The sequence below is a fragment of the Natator depressus genome, chromosome 10 (assembly GCF_965152275.1).
Source record: "Natator depressus isolate rNatDep1 chromosome 10, rNatDep2.hap1, whole genome shotgun sequence".
NCBI classification, from domain to species: Eukaryota; Metazoa; Chordata; order Testudines; family Cheloniidae; genus Natator; species Natator depressus.
In genome coordinates this window covers 61,757,749-61,785,411 of record NC_134243.1, presented here as the reverse complement: position 1 = coordinate 61,785,411, position 27,663 = coordinate 61,757,749, and the positions used below count along the sequence as shown (strand labels likewise).

The following is a 27,663-nucleotide window of genomic DNA, read 5'->3' as shown; positions in this document are numbered from 1 at the left end:
TAAGATTTTCAGAGGCTTATAACTCAGGCAAATTTTCATGAGAATCACAAAAGGCTCAGCCCTGACACCAGGGTGACACTCACTATACAATTTTAAATCCCTGCTCTACAACATAGAGACTCAACTAAACAGCTGGAAAATTTACTTTGGATCAACAAAACAATGTCTCCCCCCTTCTCCCAATCTTGTTCTTGGAAACAGCTAGACCACTTTAGCTGAAACTTTAAAAAAAAAAATCAGACACTGGGATAGACACTCAGCATGGGAAATTTCAGCCTGAACAGTTTAAGTTTGGCAAAGTTATAAGCAACTGAAAACAGGGTCTTATAATGGAAAGTGTTGGGCAACCCTAACCATAGGCTTCACCGCTAACAATATTGTAAAGGGTGTCTTTGCTAAAGGTTACAGTCGACACTGAACATAGGTCTTAAAGTTCCAAAAAGCCTGAAGAAGCTGCCAACGTTTCAGGAAAAGCAGCCAACAGTATTTTAGCTTTGGAGAGTAAAAACTGACTTTTGTTTATCATCCCAAAACAAAATAAATAAAAGATACTCTCCTCCAAACAAAACCTTCCACCAGCCAGAATCTACTATTAAAATACTTAAACTTTCCACTCTTTTCAGCTGTTTGATATTTTAGTTGGGTTTCTCCTCCCGAAGGCTAAAAACCCTTAAACTTGAATCCATTATCAGAAAAGCACCTATTGTAGTAAAGGGATGGGAAAAATACCCGTATTCATTCTGAAAATGACTGTCATTATTTTTATTGCTGAACGCTGACAGTATTCTTGGCACTATGAGTACATGCAAGATCGATGGTCTCTTCTTGGGGGGGCAGGGGGCTGACAACAACAGTTTGGTGAAAAAAGCTCTTGTTTAGTCATTATTTTCCTCCTTTTTTCTTTTGTTTTTTCAGCTGACTGAAAAATGTTCACATTTAGTCATATACAAAGAGTGTGGATTTCCCCTTCCCTTCCCAGCACTAGTCCTCCTGGGTCTGATCCACTGAAGTCTTTCCACTGACTTTGATGGGAGTTGGATCAGACCCAACATGAAAGTGTTTGGCAAGGAGCAGGAGATATTATAGAAAACAAGGATAATGCTGAAGGACTGACTGGAAACAACAGTACTGGATGGAAGCAAGGATGTACTCAACTTTTACTACTTACATTCTAAATTTGAATGGTCATATCTTAATATGTTTAATAACTGGGTTATTTTTCAGTTACTGTTTGTTAGTGTCACATAGGGGCAACCTCTGCAGGGGAAGCAGAAGGGGAAATGTTGTTAATAATAAATGAACCCGTATTCTGGTAGCACCAAGAGACCTCAAGTAAGGTCAGGGCTCCAACAGGCTAGGTACTGTACATACAGAGAGTAAGAGAGAGCCCTTGCCACAAGGAGCTTGTTGTCTAAACAAAGGCAGAGAGAAAGGTAGGATTACTTTTAGATAGTAAAATCTACTAAAATTACTTTTAGATAGATACTACTTTAGGTAGACTCCTTTTAGATACAGGAGATGGGAGAAAGGAAAGATGACGTGACTTGTGCAGTCTGTGGCAGAGCTGAGAACTGAACCCAGCTCACTTGCCTGAGCCACAGGATTATCCGTTCCATTCCCGAAACCTGTTCAATTTTAGCTCCAATATGGCCCCTACGTAGTTTCATTCCTGTGTCCTCCCAAAGGCTTCCTTTTTATATGATTGCGCCTATGTAGTATCATCATCAGTGTTTAACATTTTGGGACTTAATCCTGCCTTTCCTGTGCACCCAAACTCTCATTAACTTGCAAGTGATGCAGGGTCAGGCCCCATAATTGTACAAATGTGGCTGACCATCGATCCAGCTCTATTTATGGAATGCAGTGGGTCAGTATGCATATCTCCTGAACTGGAGTTTATTGACTCTAATATAAGAATTGCTAGGGCATCTGTTACAGATAGGAGCTAGTCCAAAAACCTATGACGTAAACATTACAGATTGTCATTCCCTGTGGCTACAAAAATCAGACGTATCTCCCACCATCTCACTGCTGCTCAACAATAATGAACCCCCTGCTAGTGAGACGGCCAAACTAAAAAGATGTTTCACATCAGCTCTTGAAAGTCACCAAACCTCTGCTTTTGGCAGCCTGCAAGTGGGAGCAAATTCCAAAGTTGAGGAACCTCCAGAAGCAGTGCCCATTTTCAACACTCTTCAGGCTCAAATCTGGGGACAGACAACCAATACCATTTGGACAGTGATAACTGCTATCATGGGGCACATGTGGAGATGTGGTTTCTGTGGCAACTGAATTCTTGGCCATCTAGGGTGCAATCCTCAAAGGTGCTGAATATTTGGACCCTTATCCAGCAAAGCACTTAAGCATGTGCTTAACTTTATGCACATGAGAAATCCCATTCAAATCAATTAGATTATTCACATGCTTAAAATTAAGCACATGCTTAAGTGCTTTGCTGAACTGGGTGCAGAGCACTCAACATTTTACAGGATTGAACCTTTAGTTCCTTAAAGCAATTTATGTAGCAAGTTAACAAGCTAACCTATGGCAGAGGCCCAAAACTATAATGCAAGCCATACACTCAGTTGTTTTTGCCAAATACTGCAAGTCCCACATAACATGATTACAATAAGCTACAAGGCAACTCTCCATACCCTTAAGTCCCCTTTGAGCTAGTGTTTAATACTTCCTGTGTTCTGACTCCTCTGAATGTCTCCCCATTAGCTTTGGAATTTGTTTTGGCTTGTTGTGTAGCATAATCAAAACCTTATGGCAATGTTAAACATATAAGAACCAATGCAGGCAACTAAATTTCATCTTTCAGCCATCTGGTTGATGCTGGATGCTTCTTTGTCAAGAACTCCCTGATGAAAAGCTAACAAAAGAAGGCGAAAAACACGGGATAAGGAAAAATGATGGACCAAAAACAATTCGAGGAGAAGGGGGAGGAGCTGGATTTTAAAATACATCTCTTTTTTCTTTTCAGCTTGCCACAGACCTTCCAGGGCAGGGCAAGCTTTGCATAACACCCACAGCAACGTGTAGAAATGTCACTTAGCAAGTGGAATGCTTCTTCCAAAGGTTAATCTTGAAAGAATATATTTCCTAGTGGAAGACAATGGAACATGCCATTGCAGAATAGTTTACAGCAATAGCTATTCCAGTCAATTTCCCAATGTAGAGAAGCCCCTAATGTAATTGAGAATCAAGCCATTACTCTTTCAAAACATTCATGTCATAGTTACTTATTCAATGAGTTTTACCAAGTCAAATAAGTCTGAGACTAGGAATGCTAGTGCTAAATCTACAGCCAGCTCGACTTGCTCCTGGTCCTTACGCAACATTCATCAGATTTAATCAGCATCACATTAGAAAAGATTCATTTTACAGCTTGTAGAAAGCCCACAGTGCTTGTTTACATGATAGATGGATGTCTCAATAACATTTTATTGGATTCAAATTACAGAGTGCCACACCTATGTAGCACAGAGGGAAGGAGGACAACAAAATAAAGCAGTGAACACAGGATGAAATACTGGCCTCACTGAATTCAATGAGAGTTAAGCCACTGACTTCAGTGTAGCCAGGATTTTGTGTATGTGTGTGTGTGTGTGTGTGTTTGTGAGAAAACAATCTCTGTAGAATGCTCCTATTAAGATATGCACTTTAGTCAGATGACAGTGCGCACAGGCTCCAGCAGTCCCAGCATGAGGGAATGCCAGGCTTAAAGTAGGCAGATTCTTTCCTGAAGTCATGCACTCTTAAACCAGCACACAAATTGGTGGACAAACCATCAAGTTCTCAGACGCTATGGTGCTGAACAGGACATAATTGTCTTTATTGATCTACAGTAGTTAAATAGATACGTCTTAATATAGGAATATAGTCAGTCTTAATAAAAGAAGGCACAGATATTTTGAAGAGATTTGGCCACCAACTTCAATGAGAGTAGAGCAGAGTTCCCTGTTTAGATAATTGCCAAATAGTTACATAAAGCAGTGGTCATAAGGTTTCTTTTCATATGTTTTAGTCTCCTAACGCTCACACTAGGGACTCAATCTGGGACAAAGAGCCCAAATGAGGGACACGAGAAATCAAGGGAACAATTGCCTTGGCATAAAAACACTGGTATAACTTCACAATTCTAATAACCCCCTGAATCAGCATTTGTGATGTATTTAGTTGACACTAAATAACTAAGATAAGAGCAGCTTTGTGTGCAAGGGAGGCTGAGCTGGTTCTATGCCGAGGGACAGGTGAGAAGTACAGTTATTTGTGGTTTGTGGAACAGTGATGTTTCTAAATCACAGAAGCTGTAAATTAATAATCAGGGTTAATACAACCAGGACACGTTGAAGAATCGTGTGTTTTTAAGAGTACCCAAAGAAAACCTAAAGATGAAAAACTACCCAATATCACAGTGCAGAGTGACACCATGGTGGACAACGCAATGATTACCCTTACACAGAGCAAGTGCAATCCTGAGGGTAGTGTGAAATCCTGCGCCTCATTGGTAGCAATTTTGTGTGTAGTGTGTGTCAGGTCTGCTAGGGGATCCAAACAGTGGAAGTTCAAATTCTCTAATGTAGATAGGACAAAAAAGAAACAAATCTTACCTCTAAATCAACACTAACTAATCATTAAAAATCAGACATGCCTGTGACAGAGCCAATGTGAATATACACATGCCCAGGGTGGACTGATTTAAAGCAGAGTGATTTAAATCGTCAACTTGAATCATGATTCAAATCAGCAAGCAGGAAACCTTGATTTAAAGTATCAATTTTAATCATGTTTTGCATTTGTACCTTTTAGTTACTTTCCTAAAGAAAAGTTGATTCTCACTGATTAAAACACATTGATTTGTAACTAAATGTAGCCTTTAGACTGAATTTAGTACTTCTTTTTGCTAACCAGAAGGATATGCAGCATCTACATACATTTATTTAAGTAACTATAGCGCTTACCACATTTATTCAGATTCTTAATTTTTTACACCTTTTATGTTAGAAAATGTTATTATATGTTGTTTAATAGATGATTTTTTACTTGTGATCTGTGTCAAACTTTAGATGGATGTAAATTGGAATTCAGTTAAAAATCCACAAAAACAGCATTTTAAAATTATTTTATTAGTTAAATAATACTACCTTAAATGTGCTGGATACATAAGAAAAAAGTTTATCAAAATACATTTTGTATTTAAAACTAACTACTTTATTAAATAAAGGAAGTATCATCTGTAGTTAGTGAATTGAACTGATTGTTTCTAGTCACCATATCCTTCAAGATTTTAGAACTAGTAGATCTTGTTCTTTCAGACCTAGTTTTTATTTATAGATTGGATGAGGAAAATAAGCTTTCCTGCTTTTTCAGCACCCAATCTGTTTCTCAACTTTGAGCTAGTTATTGCCCTGAACTTTCTGAATAACCTGAAATGAAATAAATATTCTTTCTGCACCTCTACGGAAGAAGTTATTGGTGTCAAAAGTTCTGGTTTAGCACTTCAGCAAACTCTGGTTCCAAATGCTTAGCCAGTGACTTCCTCCGGTTCAACAATTTGACTTGCTTTAAAATTTTAGCAGCTAGCATTTACTGCTTAATATTATTTTTATTTAATTTAAATAATTTTAATAGATTATGGTAAATGTATATGTTGGAGACCCTAGGGTATGGCCACTAGTTAAGTCGAGGGGATGGAAGGCCATAAGGGTCGAGGAAGTCTCCTTGCTGTAGGCCTAAGGGCTTCTTTTCAACCCCCCCTTAATAGAACTCAGGCCTGGCTGGTTTGAGTAAGCTCTTTTGCTCTTAAAACAATGTTGCAGTTGTAGATAATGCCTTATAGTGTAAGGTTTGCTGACGCCAAGTTAAAGATAACAGGAGAGACAGCTACAAGGCCAGACAGGATGTGCTGGTTGTTTAAGTTGCTAGGAATGCTTGTTAGAGGTTGCAGGAAACAAACATTGTTGTAACCCATATAAGGAAGGCAGAGTATTTGTGCAAAGCTTTGATTGGCTTATGTGTAGTGCAGTAGCATTAAGGAATATAAAAGTGTGTGTAATGACCTGCTCTGATGTGCAGGATTTGAGATTTCTCTTCCTGTACCTTTCTTTGGAATTCCAAATAAACTTTTCTGCTTCTCCATCCCGTTGTGTTTATTGGGTGACGCACACCGGGCAATGAACCCCTGCTGTTGTTTGCCTCTGGGCACTGGGTGCCGGCAACATATAGCTTAATTTAGGTTGCCATAATTTGAAATTATATTTTAAATAGGGTTATTTTTGAAAAGAAAAATATATTTAAATTAAAAATATGATTTTGTTTTTGTTTTTTTAAATCCATGCACAGGCCTGATAAGAAGACTCATTAGTCAATAGTAGAAAGGAAATCTGTAACAGTTTAACATGATATTAACAGATTCTGCATAAGAGGTCACACAAGAGGAGGGGTGGGTAATAAATCCCTTCTCAGATAGACTGGTTTTTCCTTTCTAAACAATATGTGCCCAATTCTGACCTATTGAAATCAATAGGATACTTACCATTGACTTCAATGAACTTAGGATCAGGCCTTATGTTATTAAAAATAAAAACTGGATAAGGTGCTGGAGAAGAAAATAGGGAAGACAATGTGCAATGATCTAAAACAATGCTTCAGTTAGAGAGATCTAGGTGTCATCGCTCTTTGAAAAGATTTTTTTATGATGTCTGTTTTTAAAAAAGGAGGAAAATGAAATGTAGTAATAGCAACAACACTTAGCATCCAAATAGCACTTTATATCTTCCAAGCACTTTTGTAAATAGTAATTAGGGACCAGTCTTGGTCCTATTAAAGTCAATAATTTTGCCATTTACTTCCCTGGGGGTCAGAGTAGGTTGTTAATCATTTAGTCAGTCAGTTGGCTGGGTATTTAAGCATATGGCTAACTTTTAGCATGCCGCATTGAAATAAATGGAACTACTCACATGCTCAGAGTTAGGCACATGCTTAAGTACCTTGCTGATAGGAGGCCTTAGGCAAGTGTTAATATTATTTTCAATGTACAGATGAGGAAAATGAGGCAGTGATGTTAAAGGGACGCAGTATATTTGAAATCTAGTCAGCTGTTTAAGGAGTGAATTTAAAAGTAGTTCCAAATGCCACTCCTGCTTAAGTCACCTTGCCAATGTTTGGGGTTTTACAATCATGCTTTCCTGTGTTTTAAAATGTTTTTCTCTCCTTTGTGGCTATATGACAAACCCCTATAAAAACAGGAGGAATGATGAAACTGAATGTGTGAATAGTGCTGTCAAATGTAAAAAGAAATTAACTGGAAAAATAATTGTTTGCTCTAATCTTTTTCCTTTACAGTGATCTTAGGTGATACTTATAGCAATAGCAGGTACCAATTATTCAGAAAGGAGTGTGATATTTGAGTTGACAGTATCTATATAAGGGTCTGATCCATAATAGTAATCGAGCACATGCTTAACTGTGAGCACATGACTAGACCCAGTGAAGTCAATGGGAGTGCTTAAGTGGTTTGCTGAATTGGGGGCACAGTGCCCAGCACCTGGCTGGATTGGCACCTAAATATATTCCCCAAGCCCACAGAGGGAGTTGCTATAAGAACTGGGATTAGAACTCCAGAGCTGTTGGCTCCTAGCCTTGTGGGCAGGACACTAGACCATAGATAAAACTAGTGTTTTATTAGGTTAGCTTTAAAAAGTATTTTTGGGTCTAAATTAAAAGCCTATGATTTGGCCTCCGTCCACCTCCCCCTGGTTAATTTCCCTGAGAGGCCCCACAGCTTGTAATTAATATGTTCAAATACCATGTTATTGCTGGCATTGGTGAGGGTGAACCTTCTCTTTACCTTTCTTCTCCCCTGTAAAGGGCACAAAGTCTTCCCTGTCTTTGTGTTCCAGTGCTTGCTTCTCCAAGTATGAAAGGAGTCGATCTCTGTCGAAAGGGCCTGTGGCAGCTTTACTGGTCTGGTCTTTTTGTCGGAAGCCCGCTGGCAGAAGTGCATTCTACCAAAATATATGAGATACAGATACAGAATCATAAAAATGTTGGTCTGGGAGGGACCTCGAGAAGTCCTCAAGTCTCATGACAGCATGATACTATTAAAACACAGACACCTGCGGCCAGATTTTCAGATTGCATAAATTGTCATCGCTCCACTGACATCATTTGAGCGATGCTGATTTAAACTAGCTGAGAATCTGGTCCCTGATGAGGAAGATTTTGGTATGTAGCATTTCATAGAATCAGGGAATCACAGAAATGTAGGGCCGGAAGGGGTCTCAAGAAGCCATCCAGTCCAGATCACTGTGCTGAGGCAGGACCAACTAAACCTAGACCATCCCTGACAGGTGTTTGTCCAACTTGCTCTTAAAAACCTCCAGTGCTGGGGACTCCACAACTTCCCTTGGACACCTGTTCCAGAGCTTAACTATCCTTATAGTTAGAACATTTTCCCTAATATCTAACTTAAATCTCCCTTGCTGCAGATCAAGCCCATTGCTTTTTGTCCTGTCTTCAGTGGACATAGAGAACAATTGATTACTGTTGTTTTTATAACAGCCCTTTACATATAACAGCCCCATAAGAAAACTCTTATAATTCTTATAATTGTAACTCAGTCTTCTTTTTCTCAGGACTATACATGCCCTGTTTTTTTAACCTTTCCTCATAGGTCAAGTTTTCTAAACCTTTTCTCATTGTTGTTGCTCTCCTCTGGACTTTTGCCAACCCATCCACATCTTTTCTGAAGTGAGGCACCCAGAATGGGACACAGTACTCCAGCTGAGGCCTCACCAGTGCCAAGCAGAGTGGGACAATTACCTCCCATGTCCTACATACAACACTCCTGTTAATACATCTCAGAATATTAGCCCTTTTCACAACTGCATCACCCTGTTGACACATATTCAATTTGTGATCCACTATAACCCCTGGATCCTTTTCAGCAGTACCACATACCCAGATATTCCCCATTTTGTAGTTGTGCCTTTGATTTTTCCTTCCTAATTGTCTTTATTGAATTTCATCCTGTTGATTTCAGGCCAAAGTTCTCCAATTTGTCAAGGTTGTTCTGAATTCTTTTCCTGTCCCGCAATGTGTTTGTAATCACTCTCAGATTGGTGCCATCTGCACTTTTTTTTTTACAAGCATACGCTCCACTCCATTATCCAAGTCATTAATGAAACTATTGAATAGTACCAGACCCAGGACTGACCACTGCAGGACCCCACTAGGTACGCCTTCCCAGTTTGACAGTGAACCATTGATAACTACTCTTGAGTACAGTCTTTCAGCCATTTGTACGCTCACCTTATAGTAATGTCACATAGACTGCATTTCCCTTGTTTGCTTATAAGAAGGTCATGTAGGACAGCATCAAAGGCCTGACTGAAATCAAGATACATCACATCTATTGTTACCCCCTCTATCCACTGGCCCAGTAATCCTGTCAAAGAAGGAAATTAGCTTGGTTTGGCATGATTTGTTCTTGACAATTCTGTGCTGGCTATTCCTTATAAACCTATTATCCTGTAGGTGCTCACAAACTGTAGACAGAGTGATGCCACGTTTGTATAATGTTCTGAATTTAAACTCTGCTATAGGGTACTTTTTTTTTAAGTGGAGCCATTTCTTTACATAATATTTTTCAGTGGCAAATAATGTGCAGCAATGTATTGACTAGATGTAACTATTAAAATTACATTCTCAAGTACTTTCAGACAAATATATCTTACCCCTTATTAACTGAGTTTTTTACAGTAGTGCTAAAGGACCAACTGAGACCCATTGTGAAAACTCTGTACAAACAGAGTAGTACAGTCCCTGACCTGAAAAGCTGATAGTCAAAATAAACAGGACAGGTGAAGGGTAGAGGAAAGAGTTAACTTCCTTCCCTTTCTAACTTTACCTACTCTTCTTGGTGTCTCTTTCTCTTTCTAATTCTCCCCTCTTTTTGTTGTTGTTGTTGTTCTTTTCTCTTTCCACTCCTCTTTCTCCATTCCCCGCACCCTTTTATCCCAGTACAGATGACTACAAGAGCCTAATATTCAGTAAATAAATTGAGTGTACAGAAAGTACTTGCTGGAAAATATGGTTGGTCACTGCCATTACTGGCTAATCTTCAGATAGAGTGCTAAGAAATTGGAAATTATTAACCTTTTTCTTCATCCTTATTTTCCCTCCAGTGTGAACCAGATTTGGTCTGCTAGTTTAGGAAATAAAATCATTTTGACCAGCCAGGGAGCCAGGTTGACTGGATTGCTAGCAGTATGGAATGTCCTTGAATAATTTGTAGTGTCCTTGAAAGTACTTTCAAGTTCCATTCCATTCTATCTTATTCAACATCTTGGAACCAGTATTTTCTTTTGGTGAAAACTAGCAAACTGATAGCTAAATTCCTAGGTCAATTTGAAAGCTTTGATATTATGCAAGCACCCATAGTGCAAACTTCCCAACAGCAGCCATATCAGTGACCTCAGCCCCACCTTTCTTTAAGTGAAAGGTAATCTTTTCTCCAGGTCACAGGTTTCTAAGCATACTGTGAATGCCATTTGCAAGTCTGCAACACTACCATATTTTCTTAATATAGAGCCCTAGCGATATGGCTGATGTATAATTGAGTTGAGATGACTAGTATTTGGCTCAGTTAAGTCTTGGCAAAGCAAATTTTCCCCACTTAAAAAAATTTGTAAGTGGAAAATACAGAGTCAATATAATTCAGAAGTTCAAAAGAATGTGATGTTCAAAAACAGATGATGATGATTTGATTATAGCTGTGCCTATAATCCCCAACCAAAATAAAGCCTCATTAGGCTAGGCCAGGGGTCTCAAACTCAAATGACCACGAGGGCCACATGAGGACTAGTACATTGGCCCAAGGGCCACACCACTGACCACCACCCCCCGCTGTCCCGGCCCCACCCCCACTCCATCCCTTCTGTAAGGCCCCGGCCCTGCCCTGCCTCTTCCCACCACTTCCCTGCCCCCATTCCAACCCCTTCCCTGAAATCCCCACCCCAACTCTGCCCCCTCCCTGCCCCCAGGGGGTGCAGGAGGGGTGCAAGGTGTGGCAGGGGGCTCAGGGCAGGGGTTGGGGTGCAGGAGGGGTGTGGGGTGCAGCAGGAGGCTCAGGGCAGGGGGTTTGGCTGAAGGAGGGGTTCGGGGGGCGGGTCCGACCCAGCGTGCACCAGGGGCAGGGCAGACTGCCTGTCCTGCCCTGCCCCCGTGCTGCTCTGGGAAGTGGCCAGGACTTGGGGGGGGGGGGTGCACAGGGGTCTGTGTGTTGCCCTGGTCGCTCCTCCAGGTACCTCCCCCGAAGCTCCCATTGGCCGTGAACCACGGCCAATGGGAGTTTCCGGGGAGGTACCTGGAGGAGCGGCCAGGGCAACACACAGACTTCTATGCCTCCCCTCCCCCAGGTTCTGGCCACTTCCCGGAGCAGCGCGGGGGCAGGGCAGGGAGGGAGCCTGCCCTGCCCCCAGTGCGCGCTGGGCTGGAGCCGCTCTAGGTAAATGCTGGGGGGGGCTGCAGGGAGCTGGCAGGCCGCAGAAAATAACCCTGTGGGCCGCATGTTTGAGACCCCTGGGCTAGGCACTATACAAACACATAGTAAGAGAATCTCTGTCCTGAAGAACTTACTGTCTAAATAGAGAAGGGATGGCACAAAGACTTGCCCAATGTCAGACAGCACATCAGTGGCAGAGCAGGGAATAGAGCCAAGGTCTCAGAGTTCCTAGTCTAGTGCCTTATCCTTTAGAACACGTGATCACCTCTATGGGCCTGGAATATAAGTAATCCTCAGTCTTTTTTACTTCATTTTGAAACATCAGTCCCGTTTCTGTCCCATTACCTACCTCAGGGTCAAGGTCATCAAGAACATGTTCCAATTGTTTCAGTTCTTCCTCCGATAGTTTGCTGAGAATTTCATCTTCATTGATATTCTTATATTTTTCTAACTCCTTTCGGAACGGCAGCGACATGGCTCCTGCAGCAAGGTGTCACTCAATGCTTTCCAGCGAAATTTCAACCATTCAGGAGGCAATCTTCTTGGTCTTCCACTCACTGTTAAGAATAAGCAGTTGTCAGTGTCTCCTTTTACACTAGACACCTATAGCTCAGGGGATCACATTTGTATTTTATTTATGGATTAATTTAAAAAAGGAAACATTTTCTCTGACTCAGCGGTGTCAGGCTACATCGACACTTGAACTAAGGGTATGTTTCCAGCTCAAGCAAACATTCACGCTGGCTCTCACCAAACTAGCATGCTACACATAGTAGTGTAGCTGCGGGGTACCCAGGAGTATGTACCTATGGGGTCTGGGTGGGCTTGTACTCTGGATGGCTAGCCCACACAGCCATTCACCACTGCCTGGGCTACCACAGCTACACTACTGTTTTTAGCACACTAGCTTGATGAGAGAGTGCAAATATGTCTACTTGAGCAGGGAATCACACTCCTAGCTCCAAATGTAGCCTAAGAGTGGGGACAGTACCATGCCGACCTATGCAGCAAGTATCCTAGCAACAGGAATTAATTTAGGACATCCTATCTGCAGCTTCAAAGGGAAGCTTTGGGCATCACATAATCGAGAACCAAGATTATCCTTCACCTGGGAGATGAATTTGTTTTATGTGGCTTCTACAGAGAAGCATCTGTTTTGTTCTCCTGGCTAAAGCGAAAATATGATGAGTGGCATGTGATAATGGTAAAAACTCATTTTCTTCTAACACTGAACAAGGAACTTTGTTAGAATAAGGGAGCAATATTATTCCTAAAGCTACTCTGTCTCTTCTCAGCTTCATTGTAGAGTTTCTGTCTAGGACCTTTCCCATCCTATTCTGCCTGGGTTCCTGACAGGTTTTAAGAAACAGTTCACATCTCCTCATGGTAACGTAATCAGCTTTCCGGCACACTGGTTCATAGTCTTATTTTAGACTTCTTTGCTGTCTGCATTACAAATGGTGACACTTTTCAGCAAAACAAGAAATCCCGCTGAGGGAAATTGCCAATTTTAATTTAAAACATCATTTCCAAATAATTTCACTGAATGTGCACCTCTAAACATTCAGTCTGTGGGGACAAATACAGTTAGGTCCTTAACATTTCATGAACCTCGTGTTTTTAAAACTCAACTTGTCGATTTTCAGTTGATTCTCAGCAGATCAATAACAAAAACAAGTACTTTATTATCATGTGGCCACAACTATTAAGATAATTCTTCTATGATTTGTATGTGGTAGCTCCCTGCCTCTGTTCATTCCCTTCTTTCTAGCACTGGTAGCACAGCTCGCAATACTGCGTAAAAGCTGAAGAGGGAGCAATCTTGCTCCTCAAAGCAGCAGTAAATGTATGATGCATGAAGCAATTAGTGGCAGAGTCCAAAACATAATCCAGGGCTCCCAGATCCCGACCGTACCTATTAGAACCCTCCCAAACTGAACTATATACAGTACTAACTGTGCAGATTACAGCCGAGATTCTTGAATGCACAAAATTCAAAGTAATGGTCAGGCAACTGACATTTACTCATCAGATTTATAAAGATGAACCCTGTGGTCTTTGTGCAATTTTACATGAGAATTTGCACGATGATTTTTGTGTGTGTGCAGTTACTACGAATGCATGTACAAAACAGACATTTGTGTGTGTGAATGCATATTTAGGCATGTCACAATTTGTGTCCCCAACTGTAGTTAGTGCACATACAAATATAGGCGCACAAAGGTGCAGAGACTTCAGGAGTTTAAATTTTTGCAATTTTGGACCATTAATACATAAGAAAGTAATGATCTATACAGAAATATGATAGGGAAACTATAACATTGAATTTTCTGGACCAGGTCCTCATCTGTTGTAAACTGGAAAACTCCATTGACTTGAAACCAGTTTACGCCAGCTGAGGGTCTGGTCCTTTATCTTTTATTCAGTCAAAATCCTAACCAAAGAGTTCATTTAATTATAATCACACTCTTACAATGTTTCCTTCCACCTATAGTTTTAAACTAAAAACTGAATGAGAGCATTAGAACCAAAATAGAAGAGTACATGGCAGAAAAATAGATGAGTTCAATACGCGTTTTCAATACATCTCTTTTGGCTATTGATCCAGTTTCTGAATAGAAGTCAATAGTCCACATGACAGAAGAGAATAATTTATAGGAGAGGTTACAGATTTGAAAACTCCAGAATTATATAAACATCACATGTTGGGTCTGGACATTTAAAAAAAATAAAATAAAGGCAAATCTGTTAAAATATTAATAGAATTACCTTATCATCCTGCCACAGGAAAGAGAACTTTTTCATTATACTCCACCTTCCATTGCAATTTAACAATATCATAAAGTCATTTCTGGCTTTAACAGTACAACTAGACACATTTTTAGGGTTCCTTTAGGAGGTTTAGTAATCTTCTGACCTGTCACAAAGTTCTCAGAGTTGTAAAAATTCCTTTGTTATCAAAATCCTAATACACATGGTGAGTTTTAGAAAAGTTTATGCAAAAGTAGCAGCCAAAGAGGTTTACTGAAATCATTTGCTTTTTTTTCTTTTGTTTTTGCGGCTGAATTCAGCATTACCTTTACAAAAGGCTAAGCAATTCACATTGTAACCAAAATCCTCTTTTAGATAATTAAAGCATTCGTGCCAAATATATTACATTTACACTGTTGAGTCAAATTCAGATACAGTACAGCACTTCTGTACATAGACTGCAAGGAGCCTTCTAAAAGTTTCGTTGGTTAAACTCATTAAACTCCTAGCACTTTAGGGATGAAAATTAATTGGGATGAAAAACTTCTTTAAGGAGATTACATCTTTTTAAAACTGTATTTAGTGGTTTAAAGGCTGATTTCATTAGAGTTTAATCACGTCCCTGGGAAAGACAGAGTTGTAATCCAGAGGTTGGAATATTTTATCAGATAGAGTTAAGGAAATGATTGCTTTGAGGAACAAAACCAGCTACAACTGCTGAGGTCCCAGTGCCTTTATCATTCTGAGTAGTAAATATTTGTACCTCAGAGTGGGCTGGATTGTGTGACCCTTATTCATTTTGGTGAAGATTTGGCATCTTTGTTGATATACTCTTGGCTGAGTCTAATTAAAACTCACCACTGCCTACCACCCATCAACACAACTCTCTGCAGTCCATCACCACACCTCCACCTGTCCACCTCTCACCAGTGGAGGCTGTCCGTCCACCTCAGGATTGAGGTGCATTGGCAAGACAGTAGATGCTGTGATTGTCAGAGTCTACCTTCTAAGGGTAAACAGAACACAGTAGTCTCCAAGATTATCAGTCTAGCACTTCTCACCAGCCTTGATTCAGCACTTCCTTAAATCCATCTCTATTAAAGATAGTACTTAAGCATGTACTTAACTTCACTGGGGCTTAAGCATATGCTTTAAAGTGCAGTTCTGAATAGAATCATAGAATCATAGAATATCAGGGTTGGAAGGGACCTCAGGAGGTCATCTAGTCCAACTCCCTGCTCAAAGTAGGACCAATCCCCAACTAAATCATCCCAGCCAGAGCTTTGTCAAGCCTGACCTCTAAGGAAGGAGATTCCACCTCCCTAGATAATGCATTCCAGTGTTTCACCACCCTCCCAGTGAAAAAGTTTTTCCTAATATCCAACCTAAACCTCCCCCACTGCAACTTGAGACCATTACTCTTTGTTCTGTCATCTGCTACCACTGAGAACAGTCTAGATCCATCCTCTTTGGAACCCCCTTTCAGGTAGTTGAAAGCAGCTATCAAATCCCCCCTCATTCTTCTCTTCCGCAGACTAAACAATCCCAGTTCCCTCAGCCTCTCCTCATAAGTCATGTGTTCCAATCCACTAATAATTTTTGTTGCCCTCCATTAGACGTTTTCCAATTTTTCCACATCCTTCTTGCAGTGTGGGGCCCAAAACTGGACACAGTACTCCAGATGAGGCCTCACCAATGTCGAATAGAGGGGAATGATCACGTCCCTCAATCTGCTGGCAATGCCCCTACTTATACATCCCAAAATGCCATTGACCTTCTTGGCAAGAAGGGCACACTGTTGACTCATATCCAGCTTCTCGTCCACTGTAACCCCTAAGTCCTTTTCTGCAGAACTGTTGCCTATCCATTTGGTCCCTAGTCTGTAGCGGTGCATGGGATTCTTCCGTCCTAAGTGCAAGACTCTGCACTTGTCCTTGTTGAACCTCATCAGATTTCTTTTGGCCCAATCCTCTAATTTGTCTAGGTCCCTCTGTATCCTATCCCTACCCCCCAGCGTATCTACCTCTCCTCCCAGTTTAGTGTCATCTGCAAACTTGCTGAGGGTGCAATCCACACCATCCTCCAGATCATTTATGAAGATATTGAACAAAACTGGCCCCAGGACCGACCCTTGGGGCACTCCACTTGATACCGGCTGCCAACTAAACGTGGAGCCATTGATCACTACCCGTTGAGCCCGACAATCTAGCCAACTTTCTATCCACCTTATAGTCCATTCATCCAGCCTATACTTCTTTAACTTGCTGGCAAGAATACTGTGGGAGACCGTGTCAAAAGCTTTGCTAAAGTCAAGGAACAACACGTCCACTGCTTTCCCCTCATCCACAGAGCCAGTTATCTCGTCATAGCAGGCAATTAGATTGCCCTTGGTGAATCCATGCTGACTGTTCCTGATCACTTTCCTCTCCTCTAAGTGCTTCAGAATTGATTCCTTGAGGACCTGCTCCATGATTTTTCCAGGGACTGAGGTGAGGCTGACTGGCCTGTAGTTCCCAGGATCCTCCTTCTTCCCTTTTTCAAAGATGGGCACTACATTAGCCTTTTTCCAGGCGTCTGGGACTTCCCCCTATCACCATGAGTTTTCAAAGATAATGGCCAATGGCTCTGCAATCACATCCGCCAACTCCTTTAGCACTCTCGGATGCAGCGCATCCGGCCCCATGGACTTGTGCTCATCCAGCTTTTCTAAATAGTCCCGAACCACTTCTTTCTCCACAGAGGGCTAGTCACCATCTCCTCCTCATGCTGTGCTGCCCAGTGCAGTAGTCTGGGAGCTGACCTTGTTCGTGAAGACCGAAGCAAAAAAAGCATTGAGTACATTAGCTTTTTCCACATCCTTTGTCACTAGGTTGCCTCCCTCATTCAGTAAGGGGCCCACACTTTCCTTGACTTTCTTCTTGTTGCTAACATACCTGAAGAAACCCTTCTTGTTACTCTTAACATCTCTTGCTAGCTGCAACTCCAGGTGTGATTTGGCCTTCCTGATTTCACTCCTGCATGCCCGAGCAATATTTTTATACTCTTCCCTGGTCATTTGTCCAGTCTTCCACTTCTTGTAAGCTTCTTTTTTGTGTTTAAGATCAGCAAGTATTTCACTGTTAAGCCAAGCTGGTCGCCTGCCATATTTACTATTCTTTCTACACATCGGGATGGTTTGTCCCTGTAACCTCAATAAGGATTCTTTAAAATACAGCCAGCTCTCCTGGACTTCTTTCCCCATCTTGTTGTTCTCCCAGGGGATCCTGCCCATCAGTTCCCTGAGGGAGTCAAAGTCTGCTTTTCTGAAGTCCAGGGTCCGTATTCTGCTGCTCTCCTTTCTTCCCTGTGTCAGGATCCTGAACTCGACCATCTCATGGTCACTGCCTCCCAGGTTCCCATCCACTTTTGCTTCCCCTACTAATTCTTCCCGGTTTGTGAGCAGCAGGTCAAGAAGAGCTCTTCCCCTAGTTGGTTCCTCCGGCACTTGCACCAGGAAATTGTCCCCTACACTTTCCAAAAACTTCCTGGATTGTGTGTGCACCGCTGTATTGCTCTCCCAGCAGATATCAGGGTGATTGAAGTCTCCCATGAGAACCAGGGCCTGCGATCTAGTAACTTCCATGAGTTGCCGGAAGAAAGCCTCATCCACCTCATCCCCCTGGTCCGGTGTCTCGGTATAGCAGACTCCCACCATGACATCACCCTTGTTGCTCACACTTCTAAACTTAATCCAGAGACTCTCAGGTTTTTCTGCAGTTTCATACTTGAGCTCTGAGCAGTCATACTGCTCCCTTACATACAATGCAACTCCCACACCTTTTCTGCCCTGCCTGTCCTTCCTGAACAATTTATATCCATCCATGACAGTACTCCAGTCATGTGAGTTATCCCACCAAGTCTCTGTTATTCCAATCACATCATAATTCCTTGACTGTGCCAGGACTTCCAGTTCTCCCTGCTTGTTTCCCAGGCTTCTTGCATTTGTGTATAGGCACTTGAGATAACTCGCTGATCATCCCTCTTTCTCAGTATGAGGCAGGAGCCCTCCCCTCTTGTGCGCTCCTGCTCGTGCTTCCTCCCGGTATCCCACTTCCCCACTTACCTCAGGGCTTTGGTCTCCTTCTCCTGGTGAACCTAATTTAAAGCCCTCCTCACTAGGTTAGCCAGCCTGCTTGCGAAGATGCTCTTCCCTCTCTTTGTAAGGTGAAGCCCGTCTCTGCCTAGCACTCCTCCTTCTTGGAACACCATCCCATGGTCAAAGAATCCAAAGCCTTCTCTCCGACACCACCTGCGTAGCCATTCGTTGACTTCCACAATTTGACGGTCTCTACCCAGGCCTTTTCCTTCCACGGGGAGGATGGACGAGAAGACCACTTGCACCTCAAACTCCTTTATCCTTCTTCCCAGAGCCACGTAGTCCACAGTGATCCGCTCAAGGTCATTCTTGGCAGTATCATTGGTGCCCACATGGAGAAGCAGGAAGGGGTAGCGATCCGAGGGCTCGATGAGTCTCGGCAGTCTCTCCGTCACATCGTGAATCCTAGCTCCTGGCAAGCAGCAGACTTCTCGGTTTTCCGGGTCAGGGCGGCAGATAGATGACTCAGTCCCCCTGAGGAGAGAGTCCCCGACCACCACCACCGGCCTCCTTCTCTGGGGAGCGGTGGTCGTGGAACCCCCAACCCTAGGACAGTGCATCTCATACCTTCCAATCGGCGGAGTCTCCTTCTGTTCCCTTCCCTCAGATGTATCATCTAGTCCACTCGCCGCATTAGTACCTGTGGAGAGAACATGAAAACGGTTACTTACCTGTATCTGTATTGCTGGTACATGGACGCTCCCCTTTCGTCTTCTGGACGTCACATGCTGCCAAATTTCTTCACCGTCCTCCTGTCCCCACAGTGCAGCCTGCTCTGAATCTTCTAGAGATGCTTTCCTGAATCTGGGCCTGAACTGGCGCACAATTTCATAGGGTTTTTTTAGATACTAAATTACCTGGAAATGCATAACCTGTTGAACAATTCCTATTAGTATTTTAGTTTTTGTGGGTGTAGTTACATTTTCTTCAATTAGCTCTGGAATAATGTTATTTGTTTTACAAATAGAGAAACATATTCTTAGCTCTTATAATAGATTAGAGAAGTTAATAAATATTGTAAATGTTTTCTAATAACCTTTCTGGTTTAAAAAATGGTGTGTAAAATTACTTTGGGATCTAACCCCCAAAATGTTTGTTTCTAGTGAAAACCTTTAATTCTGTGTTCTAGTGAGTAATGATCATTTAACTATATTTATTTTTTTCTATGTGCCTGACCCTCCTAGTCAAGGCAGTCATAGGATAATTTTGCCAGGAAGAAAGGGAAGAATTCAGAGAGCTGGATTTGGCTTTTATTTTGACTGTATTGGTGAAAATCGTTACTCACCCTAAGTAATGGTTCAGGCTAAATTTTCAGCACTGCATGCAGCTCATTTCCTGATTAGCTATCTAAATTATGGAGATGTAAGAGACTGTTGTATAGAAACTGCTCCCATTTTTTCATTTTATTTAGTTCCAAAAGATTATTAGTTGAAAAAAAACCAGACATAGGAGGTGACTATTTTAAGTGCTTAATAACTAAAAATTAACAACATGTTGAATCAGGCTGGAGACCCCGCTCTGCGGGACGCAAGGGAGATAGACGTGCCCCTGTATGCTATACGTTTCTGTGCTGATCTGTTCTGTTTTATAGTAACTCCTCGATTAACATTGTAGTTATGTTCCTGAAAAAGGCTACTTTAAGCGAAACGATGTTAAGCGAATCCAATTTCCCCATAAGAATTAATGTAAATAGCGGGGGTTCGGTTACAGGGAAAAATTTTTCCCCAGACAAAAGACTATATACATATATATATACACACACCATACACACATATTTACACAGTATACGTTTTAAACAAACAATTTAATACTGTACACATCAAATGATGATTGTGAAGCTTGGTTAAGGTGGTGGAGTCAGAGGGTGGAAGAGGGTGGGATATTTCCCAGGGAATGCCTCACTGCTAAATGATGAACTAGCACTCGGCTGAGCCCTCAAGAGTTAACGCGTTGTTGTTAATGTAGCCTCACACTCTACAAGGCAGCAGGAATGGAGGGAGGAGACCCAGCAAGGCAGAGACAGACAGAGACACACACCGTGTGTGTGTGTGTGTGTGTGTGTGTGTGTGGCCGTGGTTCCAGTGGGAGCTGCGGGGGCAGCACTCGGGGTGGGGGCAGCGTGCAGAGCCCCCTGACTGCCCCTATGTGTAGGAGCCGGAGGGGGGGACATGCCACTGAGCCACAGCATGCTCGGAGCAGGGCGAACCCTGGACCCCAGTCCCTGGGGGAAGCTCGAGAGCCAGATTAAAACACCTGAAGGGCCAGATGCGACCTCTGGGCCGCAGTTTGCCCACCCCTGTGCTAATAGGTCTGGCAGGCTGCAAGGCTTTTTCACTTTTAAGTTACTTCGATTCCCTCTGGAGGAAGGCTCACCAGGCTGCAGCAGCTAGCTGTGGGAAGCCTGCAGGAAGGATCAAACAGGGATAGGGAAGGGTGGACAAGCATGTGGCTATTGCAATCTGGAAGCTGGCAACTCCAGACCGCTACCGATCGGTCACTAACCAGTTTGGGTGGGAAAGTCGACCGTTGGAATCGTGTTGATGCAAGTTTGCAGGGCCATTAATCGCATCCTGCTCAGAAGAACTGTGACTCTGGACAATGTGTGTGACATTGTGGCTGGTTTTGCACAAATGGTTTTCCCTAACTGTGGAGGGGTGATAGATGGGACGTATATTCCAATTCTGGCACCAGACCACCTAGCCTCCGAGTACATAAATCGGAAGGGGTATTTCTCGATGGTTCTCCAGGCACTTGTGGATCACTGTGGGCATTTCACGGACATGAACACAGGCTGGTCTGGAAAGGTGCATGACACACACATCTTTCAGAACACAGGCCTGTTCAGGAAGCTGCAAGTCAGGACTTTCTTCCCAGACCAGATGATCACTGTGGGGGAAGACAAAATGCCCGTTGTTATCCTTGGAGACCCCACTTACCCTTTGATGCCGTGGCTCATGAAACCATACACAGGGAACCTTGACAGCCGCAAGGAGAGGTTCAACAACAGGCTGAGTCGGTGCAGAATGACTGTGGAGTGTGCTTTTGGCCATTTAAAGGGCCGCTGGCACTGTCTGTATGGGAAGCTGGACCTGGCCGATGACAACATCCCCACGGTTATAGCCGCGTGCTGTACCCTCTATAACATTTGTGAAGGGAAGGATGAAAGCTTCACTCAGGCATGGACCACAGAGGTTCAACACCTGGAGGCTGAATTTGAACAGCCAGAGACCAGGGCTATTAGAGGGGCCCAGCCTGGGGCTGTAAAGATTAGGGATGCCTTGAGGGAGCAATCTGATGCTGAAAGCCACCAGTAATGTCTGGTGCCCTGCACAGCAGTGAAGTACAGTGGTTCCAATGCTAGTAGGCATCTGTTTTTAATACGTATGATGCACTGACTTGCAGTGCCTATTGCTTTCCTGGGCTGCACTATCTTTTACTTAATGCAATAAAGAATGTTTGCCAAGCCAAAAAATTCATTTATTGAAAAGAAACACAACTGCTGGAGAAACACACATGGCATGACTCATCTGTGCTGTGTAGGACAAGGGAAGGGGGCGTGGTGGGGAACGGGACAATCCCAGATTTGCGTATGTCCTGGTATCATACTCAGCCTTCCTGTCTGGAGTGCCGTGCAATGCGTGCTGCACTTCAGGCTGGCTAAAATGCATGGTGATAGGGGTTGAGTGCAGTGGTTAAGGGTTGTAGTTTGCAGGGCTGGGTGGTGAAGCTACAGGTGTTGGAGGCAGCTGGTGGCGATAAGAAACCGGATATTGGGGGAAGTGGGTTGGCGGTGACATGAGGGAACAAGGGAAAGAGTTTTGGTACAAGGGTTGTGGGGGGATCTGCTCCGCCTGCAGTGCTGTGAGCGCCTGCATCGAGTCCGCTTGGCACTCCACAATGCTTAGGAGTCGCTCCGTGCTTTGGTGCCGGCAATCTGCATTCTGCTGGCAGAGCCTCCTTTCGGTCTCTCGCCACTCCTGTACTTTTTGATTTTCAGGAAGGGACTGCTGCATGACTTCATGCAGAAGGTGCTCCTTGCTTCTTCGCAGCCACTTCCTGATTCTTTGCAGCCTTTCGGCCATTGATAATAAGGACGGCTGGGATCTCAAGGTTGCATCTGTAAAGCCAAAATGCAACACTTAACAGAGGCAGCATTGTTCACACCAGACAGAGCAACGACTCGGCCGAACTTAAAGACAAGCACAGTGCACACAATAGCAGAAAGTGCCTGTCCCAAAGCGAGCGCACATAACCCACAAGAGCCCCAAAATGGTAAGCACAGGGGCAAGGGGGACTGATTGTTTCAGGTCTGTACTGTCCTCTGGGGTTCTGTGCCCTGGGGAGAGCCAACAGCTGCAGGGGGCCCCTATACTGAACACTGTCCCCACATTTTCCATAGGATGAGTTCGTCCTGGAAGATATCTCGCTGCTGAGGGTGCCCTGGGAAGCAAGGGAGGGTCTTCTACTACAATGCGGCTTCTGCCCTGGCCCTTATGCCGCTTGCCTGTGTGCAGCAATGTTCCCCCCACCCCTCAGGGCACAGTGGCGCGGACATGTTAGCCTTACTGGGACAAGGAGCACAGTAGTTCTGCCAAGGAACCTACACAAGCGGATTGCCCAGCTTCTGCATGAGACCTTCGATGAGACCACTGAGGCCGATTACCGCGATGTGAGAGAGCACATCAACGCCCTATTCCGCATCTAGGCATGCACGCAGCCCTAACCCTTCTTTCTGCAACCCTCCTCAGCCCAGGAGCCCGCACCAAACAACTACCTTCCCAAAATAAAAGCCACTTACCGGGCACCTCCTCTGCTGTTTGTTCTTCCCCAAGCACCACCCGCTGTGACTGGCTACCTTCCTCCTGGCTTGAAAACAGCTCCTGGCTGCATGCATCTAGGGATGCCTGGCCGTCCTCTGGCTCTGGGCCCCCCTCCTCCTCAGCACCCTCACTCCTGCTTTCCTCCTCCTGCCTTGTTGCTGCTACGGCCTCTGAAGTGTCCATGGCGCTCTTTGGCGTGGAGGTGGGGTCGCCCCCAAGTAGCGACCCCACAGTCGTGGGGGCAGCACCGGAGCGGCGGTTTGCCTCACAGGCTTTGTGGTAGGCATTCCACAGGTCTTTCACTTTAACCCTGTGTCCTGGTCATGGCCCCTTTCTATCATGGCCCTTGATATCTGCCCATAGGTATCATAATTCCTATGGCTGGAGCACAGTTGGGACTGGACAGCTTCCTCTCCCCAAACACTGATGAGGTCCAGCACCTTGCCATTGCTCCATATGGGGATTGCCTGGTGCACTGTAGGCATGGTCACCTGGAAGGATGCGCTGAGAGCACTACATGCCTTGCTGAGCAAACAGGAGGGGGAATTTCAAAATTCCCAGAGAATTTAAAGGGAGGTTCTGATGGTTGGTCACCTGAGGGCAGGGCAGTAGAGTTCAAAGTGATGACCAGAGTGGCTAGAACGGGCATTGTGGGACACTTCTGGAGGCCGATCAGAGCACACTAACAGACCAGGGCGTCCACACTGGCACCGCGGCAGTCCAGCCGGGGCGCAGCAAGCTTTATGCTTCTCGTGGAGGTGGATTACCAGGACCACTCGAGCCACGGAGTCCAGGCGCTCTATGTGCCTTGCCAGTGTGGACACCTCAGGAGTTAAGAGTGCCCAGGGCTGATTTAATGCGCTCTAACTTGCAAGTGTAGCCAAGGCCTAATTGATCAGCAATGTAACAATGAAACCATGTTAACCAGGATGATGTTAAGTGAGGAGTTATTGGAAATAGGTTCTTAAACCGAGCACATCACAGTAGTGTTTGGGCATCTTCCAGTACTGCATTAAGTAAGATGACTCTCTTCGGTCCCATGTGGTTTGTTCTCTCATCAGCTCTGCAGGGGAGAAATGTGTGCAGTGGAGTGTTTTGTTTTAGTAAGGTGGGTTGTTTGTTTTTGATGTCCTTACTTCCTAAGGGAGTTCATTCCACAGTCTGAGACCAGGCCCCAAGAAAGTTCTGTCTCTGGCATAGATGAGTTTTCCCTTTCCGGTAGAAAAGTACATTGTGTCAGAAGAGTGAGTTGTCGACCACGGCCTTCATCGCAGATCTTTAGTCAGTCTTTTAGATATAGCAGACCAGGTCATGGAGCACTATGAAGATAAGGACTGACACCTTGAACTTGATTCGATATTCTATGGAAAGCTAATCTAGAGAGTAGGGGATAGGTTTGATGTGTTTGCAATAGCCAGTGTTGCTGAAGAGATGTGCTGTAATGTTCTATAGTAGTTGTACAGTCACTTCGTCTGCACCCCATCCTGCACACAACTCTTAAGTGGTAGGGAAGGTCCTCCATGCCTAGGTGGATTTAACACATAGTTCTTCAAGGGCTTGATCCTGAAAGGTGCTAAGAAGCTTCTGAAGTCAGTGGGAGTTGAGGGTGCTCATAACCTCCAGGAGTTGATCAGCACCTTGCAGGATTGAACCCTAAATGACTCTCAAATGAAGCTGTCAAATCACTGTTCAAACATTAATTAATTAAATGTCACAGCACCCTGGTGAAGTGGATATTACCATCCCTGTTCTAGAGATGGGGAAACTGAGACACAGAGACCTTCCCTAGATCACTCAGCAGAATTGGAAATTGAACCCAGGAAAACTGATCTCCATTCTTATGGGATGACTACTAATAAACCACACTGCAACTTCATTCTGTTGATGCCCTACAATCTCCACACTCCTCCATTCTTACTTTAAATTGGAGAAGGCACAGAGAAGAAATATGTGAATGATTAGCTTAATCTTCCTTTTGTTAAGGGGTGACTTGATCACAGTTTATAAGTACTTACATGAGAAACAAAAAAATTGATAATAGGCTTTTCAGTCTAGCAAATAACGATATATCAAGATCCAATAGCTGAAAGCTGAAATTAGGTAAATTTAGACTAGAAATAAGGTGCACATTTTTAACACTGATGGTAATTAACCATTGGAACAATTTACCAAGGATTGTGGTGGATTCTCCATCACTAGTAATTTTTAAATCAAGATTGGATGTTTTTCTAAAGGATATGCTCTAATTCCAACAGACATTAATTCAGGGAAGTTCTGTGGCCTGTGGTATAAACAGGGCAGACTAGATGATCACAGTAGTCCCTTCTGGTTTTATAGTCTATGAAAAATATTTTTAAAGGAAGATCTAGTGAACCTGCTCTTGCCATTTAAACTGAAACAGGAAAAATATCAACTTAAAAGAAGTCCACATATTGTCAATGCATAATTATTCATCCTAATCCGTAACAAGGAAACAATTGCAATCAGTAAAATTTAATTTATCATCACAACCTACAGCAGACTATAAATTGATCAGACATAGTAAAGAAAACTACTTTGTTTCCAGTAGATACTTTCACGTCTCAAATAGATACAAATAAATTCAATATTATTTAAAAAATTTAAAATCTAAATTATTATATGACTTCATGGGAAACCTCTTCTACATCAAAGGGAGAGGATCCATTGATGTTTCATCTTCCTTCTTTTATTCCCCAGTGATTGTCTTTCATCTTATCCGGATCAAAGAAAGTTTGAATTTGATTTCTATAAATAGCTAGAGACTCACATGGATACCTTTGCAATTTACATGACGGCTAGTTTCTTTATCAAGGCCCTGATCCAACTCTCATTAAAGTAAATGGATGTCTTTCATTTGACTTTAATGGGAGCTGTCAAGCCCTACATAAAGAAACTAATTGTTATGTAAATTGCAAAGTAACAGATGCATTACTAGGATACAAAGCAGCTGCATGATTTTGGAATAGCGTATCTGACCTCTGAATGTTCAGCCTAAAAAACCTGTCCTAGTCTAATATCACCACAAAATAACTCTCCAAGTTCTACCAAGCATTCTCTCTCTCTCTTTCTTCAACACTTAGCCAGACAGTTGGCCGTAGCAATTGTTCGCCGTTTGGTCCGTTCCTGCCCAACCGCAAAGGCTTGATGTCCTGAGAGTCCAACATCAGAAAAGACTTAATGAACCCATGTACTAGGGGGTCTGCCTCTAGGCCGCCTCCATCCCTTGGTTGGTGGAATTTTATCCCAGATGTTACAAGCCACGTGGAGAACAGCGTTCGCTGGAACGTCTGGTGACATCCTTGCGACGTGTCCAAAAAGTGTAAGGCGCTGCCTGCGGACAATGGCCCCGGTCATCTGTAGACCAGAGAGACCATAAACATCTGATTACAGATGCAGCCATTAGGTAGGTATTAGGTAGGACTAAAGAAGTTGCTAGGAAGATAATGTAAGCTAACACTAAACTTGCCCTAAGAGGAAAAAACCTCTATTTAAAGAGAAACGGGTTCCCATCAAACAGGTTTTAAACATATCAATCAAAATTTTCATGACATAATTCAGAGAAAAAAACAGGAACCCTTTATTTTTTACATGAAATGTTACCTTGTTGCCACAGTGCTAGGATTTAAGTTCTTACTAATAATCAAACACCTAACAAGTTAGTATGTAATAAATTAGTACTGTAATAAATTAGTCAAATAAAAAAGCAATGCTTCACAGACCTGGACTTGCAAGCCCAGAGACTGTCTGTGTTAATGCATATTAGTTCAAATTTGTCTGTAGGGGGGAAAGCCATGTTTATACACATCTGGATAACTTTCAGCACCTGCTTTGAATTGAGAGATTGGTGCAGGAGGTATGTAACTTCAGCTGGTTATACTTGAACTCTAAAACATCCACCTGAATTTTCAGATAGGGAAGGCAGTAGCTAACTGCGGTTTGTTTGTTTTTCTCTATAAATGTAGCCACTGAGCAAAGGGACACATCCATTTACTAAAAGCTAGCTACCAGAAACAGAAGCAGCACAGAGAAGCTCTCGTCAATGAACACATGTTAAGGGAATAAACATTTTAAAGGAATACCTGATAAATCAGTTTAGAGACTGAGGAAAAACTAGTCTGGGGAAAAAATAGGTTACATAACATTATTTATCATTTGCTCAGTGTCACCACTGTGCTCATGCTGTACAAGACAAATAAAAAGGCAGTTCTGTCCTGAGGGACTTGCATTCCAAGAGCCAGATCCTCCTGTAAATCCTTACATAGTTGCTTAGTTTTTGACATACTAACTAGTCCTATTCCTGTTAATGGAATGACTGGAGTCAGAAATGGGGGCTAGAATAAGACAAATCACACTGGAAGAGCCAGAGGAATGTATCAATACAGTTTCCTTAATTTGCAGATTCCTAGGAAGGTTTTTGCAGACCT

General features: G+C 43.1%; 2 protein-coding genes across 2 annotated transcripts in view; both read right to left on the bottom strand.

Moving 5' to 3' along the window:
- LOC141995267 (tropomodulin-2) overlaps positions 1-27,663 on the bottom strand; it is a 69,016-nt gene that overhangs the window by 22,307 nt on the left and 19,046 nt on the right. The window contains exons 2-3 of the mRNA XM_074966339.1: positions 11,862-12,069; positions 7,856-8,012 (exon numbers count right to left, since the gene is read on the bottom strand). Coding sequence (XP_074822440.1) covers positions 7,856-8,012; positions 11,862-11,987 — 283 coding nt within the window. The 5' untranslated portion in view covers positions 11,988-12,069. The remainder of the gene's footprint in view (positions 1-7,855; positions 8,013-11,861; positions 12,070-27,663) is intronic.
- Positions 21,931-25,067, bottom strand: LOC141995268 (uncharacterized). Its single transcript, XM_074966340.1, has 2 exons — positions 23,197-25,067; positions 21,931-22,515 (listed from the first exon to the last, which is right to left on the bottom strand). The coding sequence occupies exons 1-2, from the start codon at positions 23,399-23,401 to the stop codon at positions 22,091-22,093; spliced, it is 630 nt and encodes a 209-aa protein (XP_074822441.1). The 5' UTR covers positions 23,402-25,067; the 3' UTR covers positions 21,931-22,090.

Bases quoted from the DNA above. Each gene is read 5' to 3' on its own strand.
- LOC141995268 (XM_074966340.1), bottom strand. From the start codon at position 23,401: ATGGACACTTCAGAGGCCGTAGCAGCAACAAGGCAGGAGGAGGAAAGC. The intron at 22,516-23,196 runs GTAAGTGGCTTT...TTGGCTTTACAG, and splicing joins AACAGCAGAGGAGGTGCCCG to ATGCAACCTTGAGATCCCAG.